Here is a 9,280-nt window from a genome sequence, read left to right as displayed (position 1 = left end):
TTTTTTAGAGGTTTTTGCTATAGGGTGCATGCACTCGCCAGAAAGACAGAGATAGACAGAGAGACAGAAAGCAAGAAATCACACCCCCAGGGGGATGACCACACCGCAATCCCTTCTTCTCCATTCTCCTCTCGGGATCTTGGGCACGCATCACAAGTGCCTGGCATGAGTTTAAGCCACTGGGTCCGGGACTCGAACCATGGTTGACTACATGGGTGTTCAGCGACATAGCCATTATGCTAACTGCTGGTCCCAGAATGTTGGGGTTTTTAAAGTTTATTATTTCTACCATGTATAAGAGAAACAGAGACAGAGAGGCACCTCCAACAGGGTCTCAATGCCATAATCTACTTTCTGTTTTAGCCAGCCCCAAATCATGAGCATATACCTGCCTGGCATATTCAGGGAGGTCTCTAGTCTTGAACTGAAAGCTCATAGAGCATCGTAGAGCTTCATGTCTTACCCTCGTGCCACTGTCCAGCCTTGTATTAAAACAGAAAAAGTTTTCCAAACCTGTCCGCCATTTTCATGTCTATTACCTGTGTAATTTGTGAGCAATCAGATAAGATGCTCTTTATAATTATACTCTGGGAAGGATTTATTACTTTGTTCCATGGAAAGAATATGAGTAGTAACTTTTTGCATCCTGTCATACATTTGTTAATATAACAGCTCAGGATTTCTAAGAGGCAACTTTGTGGGAATAGGAGTTGTTATTGGATGAAGATGAGGAAATGCTCACCTTTCTATTGGGTGGCTGGTGAAAGTATTTAGTAATATGCACCAACTGTATATGTATTCAAGAGTCATGTATTATTAATAATTGCTATCATATGCATTACTTTTGAACAATAAATTACATGTTACATGTTTTAAAACTTACAACAGTTCAAGAAGACGGACTTCATTATTCCTATTATATGTTTGCAAAAAATGGCCAAAAAGCAGATTAACTTTCCCTCTATTCAACAGCAATAACACTATATGATTATTCAGAGCATAAAGTTTTTCTTATACATCATGCTGAAAGAGTAAGCCCATAGTTTTTCTCCATTAGATAACTCCTGGAGCCCCTTTATCATTCCTTTCCAATCATGGAGATTATAAATTTGCCCCGACCATCTCCTGTTCTAATGTTTGGGCAGCATTGTCATCATTTTTCTTCCCTAGAGGTTATATTGAGACAAAAAGTGGTCCTGAGGGAATGAACTAGTCAAGAAGGAATGACAGAGTAGAACAGTTAAAGCACAGATATGTAGAGCTGATAACTCACCTAGCTGGATAGAGTCAAGGATGCTGAAGGAAAAGATAGCCCTATCTTGGCTCTGGAGTCACTGAAAGAGAGACTGATGCCTCACTCAGGACATCTATGGCTCCTTGAAGAATTATCTACCTTAGGACACAGTGTGTATTTTATTCTTCTCTTATGCCCATCTTCAGTGGCTTTCTCTAACTACAAGAAGTCCCTAACATTTGATAGACTAAAAGCACAGCCAACCGGCAGCAGGGTGAATGGATGTCTCTACTTGACCACTCAGGTGTGTCTGAAGGCTTTCAGGTAAGAAGAATGGGTAAGAGATGAGTAGATGATATACTTGAAGAATCCAAGAAGTGGAAGGTGAAGTCAAAGGTAGGACTGAACACTATTCATATGAAACAATTGTTCTGACAAAGGTCAGAGGTACAGATTGCATTTAATCACAGGGGTGAGATCATTATCTTCAAAAGAGCTCTGGGGTAGTAGGCCATCTCTAGGCATAGCTAGCACCTAAGGTGGAAATCCCTGTTGTCTTGTAACATTGCTATCTGATACTAACTAAAAATTTTAACATTAAAACTGATGATGGTGATGGTGTCAATGCTGATGACTTGAGTGCCTCCTTGATTTCACTTTCACATATGTCATAGACATTTAACAGTATGATGGCCCCCAAAATATTAGGCAAGATATGTCCTAACAGAATCCCTGTAGATAATATATTTGCAGGTGATAACTCTAGATCGTACCACCTTTGGATTGCCTCTGGATATGATTGATCTGTTCAAGGTCATGGTTGTTTCAGTATCTCTAATAACATTTTGCTTCACTTAAGCCCAAAATATCTTCTAAGCCTCATACACTGTGTCACTTTAGATATATTTTCTTGAATTTATGAAATATTACATAGAATAATACAATTCTCAGCAGATTGCTTGTCTTAATATTCAGTAGAAATATAGAGTATGAATACCCTACAATCTGACTTTCAAAAGAGAAGTAGGAAAGAGTTATCTAACAGGAAGTCCTAGCATGCCAGAGCAGGATGGAGACTGAAGAATAATGAAAAATTTGAGAATGGGTATCACAAAAGGATAAAATAATTGCACATAAATGCCCATGTGATGACACAGTCATTGTTGCTCAGTGATAAAGGGACACAGGAGAAGTTTATGACATAAGGAGTTAGAAAGTGAGGGTGATATACAAATACCAGCATTTCCTAATATGTAAAGATTAGTGCAGCTTATAAACTATATAAAGGATGAGAATATACAAGTTAATCATTCTTTTCTCTTCATTGTACCTGTTCCTATAAACAAAAATGGAACCACAATGGAAATTTTCCATCATTCCCATAGAGTGTTATGAAATTCATTATTTTATAATTACCTCTGTCAGAGGAAACTATAAAGTATGATTGTATTGGTGGAAAAAGATTGGAGAATGTATCATGAGAATTTTAGCAAAAGTTTGAAACAGAATATACTAAGTAAAAAATAAAATGAGCACATAGTGCCCAAAGTAACTGGAATTGAGTAGTCATGGTGTTGTCAAGTAAATAAGGTTGATTGGACTACTGCTTTAATGCCTGTCTTCTCTGGTGTGTGGAGAAACGTGCCTCTTGTACTCTCTACAGCACATCTGATCTGCTGGGAGAACTGAGCCCTGAGCACGCAAACCTCAAAGTGCCTTCTTATAACTTGGTATTGTGTTCTTTTTTTGTTAAATTTTTAATTTAACTTTTTTCCCCCTTTTCTATAAAAATTTTTATATCTCCTTGTTTTGTTAGGAATTTTTCCAAATTTTCTCTTAACAGGAGTAATTTTTCTTTTCATAACTTCTGTGGAATAGTATACCACTATCTCCTTAATACACAAGCCTTGTATTTTTAAAACTAAACTATGAATAGATTCCTCTTACCCAATAGTTTCACCAAATTTCAACTTAGGTCTGTTATTTCCTAATCCATGTAATATTCTCTAATACATATTTATATTCATATAGGGGCCAGTCAGGGCAGAATTCACAACAAAGCTCTTTGAAATTATCTAACTTATACTTGCCATTTTAGACTTAACTCAAGAATGACCATAAATAAATTTTCCCTGACTTCTCTGGATAAAATTAGATTCCTCTTCCTGTTTTATGTCACTTTGGGCTTTAATATTCTCTATACATGGTTAAAATACACTTAATTTTAATTTTAGCTCTTTACCATTAGGTTGTCAGAAAACTCATGACACATTTTACATAGAAAAATGTCATGACTTTTCCAATGATCTGATAGTTTGTAAGTATCTTAAGGCATTTATTGTACATTTTCTTTTTATTTTATATCAATACCAGTTTTCCTTTAATAAAATACATAGTCAGTAACTGTTTAATACATAAAGAATAAATTAAATGGTAAAAAAATAAATATAACTGGTAACTAAATATTTAAGAAGAAGATGAGTGATTGAAAACACTAATAAAACAAAATACAGAGAAGCATAAATAGAAGAAAGCATTGTTCCTTGTTCCAAAGTTGACTTTTAATTTTAATTTTATATGTTCTTCTCTCCCTGCTAGATTGAAGGTGCCATTATAGTCACAATGTCTGTCTTCAATAGCTCTGCTTTATATCCTCGCTTCCTCCTGACCGGTTTCTCAGGCCTTGAGAGCAGATATGGCTTGATTTCTCTCCCAATCTTCTTGGTTTATGCCATTTCAATTTCAGGGAACATCACCATCCTCTTTATCATCAGAACTGAGTCTTCCCTCCATCAACCAATGTACTATTTTCTGTCGATGCTGGCACTCACTGACCTGGGCCTTTCCACCACTACCTTGCCTACCATGTTCAGTGTCTTCTGGTTCCACTCCCGGGAGATTCCCTTCAATGCCTGCCTGGTCCAGATGTACTTCATTCATGTTTTCTCAATCATTGAGTCAGCTGTGCTGTTGGCCATGGCCTTTGACCGCTTTGTAGCAATCCGGGAACCTTTGCGCTATGCATCTATTCTAACCAATGGTGTAATCATTGGGATGGGTTTGGCCATTGCTGGAAGGGCCTTGGCTCTGGTCTTTCCAGCTTCATTTCTCCTAAAGAGGCTTCAATATCGTGCTATCAATATTCTCTCTTATCCTTTCTGCCTACATCAGGACCTCATAAAGACAACTGTATCCAGTCGTCGGGTGAGCAGCATCTATGGCCTCATGGTGGTCATCTTCTCCATGGGGCTTGATTCAGTACTTCTCCTCCTCTCCTATCTCCTCATCCTGGGCACAGTGTTGAGTATAGCCTCCAAAGCGGAGAGAGTGAAAGCCCTCAATACTTGTATCTCCCACATCTGTGCTGTACTCACCTTCTATACACCGATGATTGGGCTATCTATGATTCGTCGCTATGGGCAGAATGCTTCCCCAATTGTCCATGTGATCATGGCCAATGTCTACTTACTGGTTCCACCTCTCATGAACCCTATAGTCTATAGTGTCAAGACCAAGCAGATTCGTGTTAGAATCCTCAAGAAATTCAAGAAACATATTTAGGTAAAAGAGACTTCAAAATTTACATTTTTCTCTCATTCTCTTTATATTTATGAAAGTATTTCATGTTCATATAGAATTTCAAATATAAATATTACTAATAATATTTTGCCTTTTGAGATATTGAATCTAGACCCAGCCATAATGGCACAGGCAGTAGTGTACATCTATATGTTACTGGAGCCATAGAGGAGGCTCAGGTTTGGCTCTCAGGTTAACCTGTGCAAGGTGGGTGTGCCCATTTGTGCATGTGATCCTGGCGGTTTGGGAGACTGGGAGTGGATCATGTATGGAGAGATCCTGTCAAAGATATTTGCCTCTCTCTCTCAATACATCAATAAATAAACTTTAAAAAATACATACTGATGTAAATCTGAACAATGGTGAGTCTTTGTTATTCCAATACAGAGAATTAATTTGTTTTAATTTTGGAGTAGAGTTATTGATTATATATTGTGAAGGCCCTCCATTTCTGAGGAAGATAGCTCTAATATAGACCATGTAGTTCACATAAACAATATTTTTCCACACTATTTACCTCAATATGAAAATGTTAATAAATGCTATTTAAAAGAATTATCTATTTAATTGTATTTATTATTATTTTTAAAAAAAACTTGACCAGAGAAAGAAGGAGAAACAGAGAAAATGAGAAAGCAAGCTGCCAGGTCTGCAACTTAAACCATGGTTGACCATATGAAAGTCAAGCACCTTAACCACCATGCCACTTTCTGGTCCCTAATTCTTAAAATTCTTTTGCATGGAAGATTTGTCCCTTCTCCCTCATTTAATCTATCACTTATTTATAATGAGTTATGAATATTTATTTTTATATGTTGGGTTATATTCAATTATCATTTTATTCATTTCATTTTTCAAATTGTTTCAGCTTTTGGCCTCTGTTTCCGTTATATATTTAAGTTTGTTTTATTTAGCATATCCTTGCTTCCAGGGCTACAAGATGTTCCATGATTAACCTGCTATTCCCTTTGAAAGTCCTAAAATCAATCATCTCTCCAAGAAGTCCTGGTTTCTTTTCATTAATACTACTACTTGAAACCAAGATATGAGTATGGGATAAATTCCTAGCTAATGAGGTGTACTTGGTTCTAGCCCTTCTTGTATGACAAACAAGAGGAATATATGTCTGCATATCAACCCATTTTCATTCACATAATCTATAAATATTTCTATATGTAACCATCTGTAGCTAAACTAAGCATAACATGAGCTCACACTAATGTCTCCAACTACTCCGTTACCACTTGCGCTATTCTAGCCTCTTCCCATTACTTGCCTGTAGAATACCACTGTGATAATAAGAAACTTTGCTCCAATAATCCTTCAGCTATGTAATGAATTGTTAACTTCCAGTACACAAAACAATGTCAGAATTGTATTCTGAATACAAGTCATTGTTTTTATCTCATTTACAATTAGTTTCTCTCAGTCTGTTACCTGTCTTTTCATTCTTTTAATGATGTCTTGCAGAGATGAAGTTTTTAACTTGAATGAAGTTTTACTTGTTGATTTTTTCTCTCCTATATATATGTTTTTAAATTGCCAAACCCAGGTCATGAAGATTTTCTCCTATATTTTCTTCCAGAAGTTTTATGGTGGTGTGTTTTATGTTTGTCTATGAAACATTTTGTTTTAACTTTAATGAAAGATGTAAGCTCTGTGTCTAGATTCTTGTGAATATAGACGTCTAATTGTTCCAGTGCTATTTGTTGATCAGAGAATTTTTCCCTCACTGAATTGCTTTTGCTCCTTTGTCAAACAGTAGTTCACTACAATTGTCTATATATATTTTTGAGCAACTTATTCTCAAATATATGTGTCTATTATTCCCCTTAATCTATGTGTCTATTATTTCAACAAAACCATACTGTGTTTATTTATTTATTTATTTTTTGAGAGGTTTTTCCTATAGGGCACATGCACTCGCCAGCCAGACAGAGAGAGACAGAGAGACAGAAAGCGAGAAATCCCCTTCCGGGGGTGGGGGGGGGATGGCCATGCCTCAATCCCTTCTCCTCCATTCTCCTCTCGGGATCTTGGGCACACACCCACTCACGACCTGTGTGAGTTTAAGCTGCTGGGTCCTGGACTTGAACCACGGTCAACTACATGGGAGTCCAGTGACATAGCCCTTACACTAACTGCTGGTCCAGAGCACTCTTTTTATAAACCAAATTGAATAGAATCCTTTAGGGCCTTTTTGACATAGACATACAACATATAGTACATAACATGACATATTGCATGTATGGATGCACACACACATCAGGAGTGTAAGAGCCAATTTCCCTAGTGTTACTTTGACACTAATACTTTTTAGAGTAACCCTTTCTTGAAATTTTTAATTATACTTTTTGTTTCCTACACTGTTGGAGTTTTTACAATAGAAATATTTCTTATATTTCCACCCCTTCTAAGTGTGATGTATTCAAGTGGCCCTGTCAGTATTTAGATGGGGAGTGAAGCATGCATTCCAAGGGAGTTTTAAAGGAGCTGTTCCAGCCTTCCATGATTTCTAAAAGACAGGTATGCTCTTTGGTCAGGATTTACCCAGGGGCAAAAATTTCTCTAAAAAAATTATTTTTTATTTAACTTTTTGTATAATTTTATTTAACTTTAATTAATTAATTAATTAATTAATTAATTTTAATTTGACCAGAGGGGGTAGATTGAGAGAGAGAGAGGGAAAGTGAGAAAGGAAGGTGCTAGGTCCTGGACTCCGAACTCAGTCAGCCATGTTGTAGTCCAGTGTCCTTAACCACCATGCCACCTGCTGGCCCTTTTATTTAAATTTTACTTATTATTATTGTTTTTAAATTTGACCTTAGAGAGAGAGAGGAAAAGTGAAAATGCAAACCACCAGGTCCAAGACTCGAACCATCTTCTGCTATGTGGGAGTCCAGTGCCATTAACCACCAGGTCATCTGCCAGCCCTTCCTATTTTTCTTTTGAACTTCTGGTACTATTGTTTTATCAAGAGACATAGAAATGATACTTAAGTTATCCAAAGTCATACAACTAGGCTGACAATGTCAGGATTCAAACACCGCCATTCTGACTCCAGGACTACAATTTCACATGCTACTTCTCTACAGGATTGTTCCAAGCAGCACATGTAAAATTGTATAGTAATAGTGGGAAATTCATGTACACAAAAGTGTGAATAAAGGATCATGGCTCTTTGTCCTTATACTAATCAGAGAAACTCAAAGTGGTTATATAGGTTGGAAAAAACTATTAAGGAAAATTATGACCTTGAAAACCATACAAGAAAGCTTTCATATTAGTAGTTAAGTGTTTTAACATGACTTAGCCAATTTCTTCCATATTTAGATGTTCATTGAATCAGTCTATATACTCATACTCATGTAGAGACTTAAAGATCTATTTTTAAATGTGTCAAATATAAATGAAAATGACTGTGTCTTCTGTTTCCACCTGTTTATGCTTACTTACATACACTTGAGTTTGCTTCTGCATTCCTTGGGATTTTCTGTTCCTGGAGCAGAAACTAAGAATTTGTGAGCAGTCTCCAAGGACTCAATTACCATGTGCTCTAAAATTAAGATTAAGATGGGATGTATTTTGAGAAATATTCCCCAGGTTCTAGAAAGCTTATGAAAGTATCCCTTCCAGGAGCTACTCAGAAAGGCAACTGCTGTGCTTCTTGATGTCTTATGGAAATCTTGATTCCTATGGAATAATGAGGTGAATTCGCTCATTTCTGGTGAGTAGATTTGGCAGTACATGAAAAGATGCATGGATGGAAAGGCCAAGAACTGTGACCAACATGCCACAGACAAAAAAAAAAAACTGTAATAAATCATAATAATGTATGCAAAAAATCCTATCACATTAAAGTTTTATGCATGTATTAAATCATAAATTCAAAAAGATACATACCAAATTATTTATAAAAAGTTACATATGAAATTTCTCTTGAGAATTTGAGATATTAACTATCAAATGCTTTGATAAAATCAAGTGTTATGGGATTAGGAAAAATTAGGCTACTGGAGATCAGCTGTTGAGAGTGGGCTCCTAGAATGAACCCCCAAGTAAATAACAGGGACTCTACAGAACTCTATAGAACTTGGTCTTGGTATAGCCTTTGTACTAAGCAATGACATTTTATTTGGCCAGGGTGTCTATGTGTTTACAGAACACAAGTAAGAGTGTAGCACTTCACTTTCCCTGCTGGAAAAAAATATAATAAAAAGGAGAAAAAAATGTATTCTTTTTACATCTCAATATGTTTCCTGCATTTTTTTAAAAGATAATTCTACAAATGATGAGAAAGGGAAGTTATGTTAAGGATGAAACTAAGGGTATTTTGGTATTATTTTTAATTACAAATGCTATACTACATGCCCCAGAGCTTGGTTCATCTGTAACATTTAAAATTTTTAATTTGCCAGAGGGCGTGTGTGTTAAGCCCAAAATGAGACAAGGAGGAGTGAGAGAAAG

The 9,280-nt window shown here is 36.3% G+C and overlaps 1 protein-coding gene across 1 annotated transcript; it reads left to right on the top strand.

Annotated features, from left to right (window-relative positions):
* Positions 1 to 3,856: 3,856 nt before the first annotated feature.
* On the top strand, positions 3,857 to 4,795 carry LOC102483089 (olfactory receptor 51G2). Its single transcript, XM_006166463.1, has one exon. It carries the CDS (start codon positions 3,857 to 3,859, stop codon positions 4,793 to 4,795), a length of 939 nt encoding a protein of 312 aa, XP_006166525.1.
* The last annotated feature ends 4,485 nt before the right edge of the window (positions 4,796 to 9,280 follow it).

Source organism: Tupaia chinensis, unplaced genomic scaffold (genome assembly GCF_000334495.1).
Source record: "Tupaia chinensis unplaced genomic scaffold, TupChi_1.0 Scaffold144260_1, whole genome shotgun sequence".
Taxonomy (NCBI): domain Eukaryota; kingdom Metazoa; phylum Chordata; class Mammalia; order Scandentia; family Tupaiidae; genus Tupaia; species Tupaia belangeri.
The sequence above is the reverse complement of the archived record's forward strand: the minus strand, read 5'-3'. Positions and strand labels throughout refer to the sequence as shown.

Coding starts and splice junctions, on each gene's coding strand:
- LOC102483089 (XM_006166463.1), top strand. CDS start 3,857: ATGTCTGTCTTCAATAGCTCTGCTTTATATCCTCGCTTCCTCCTGACC.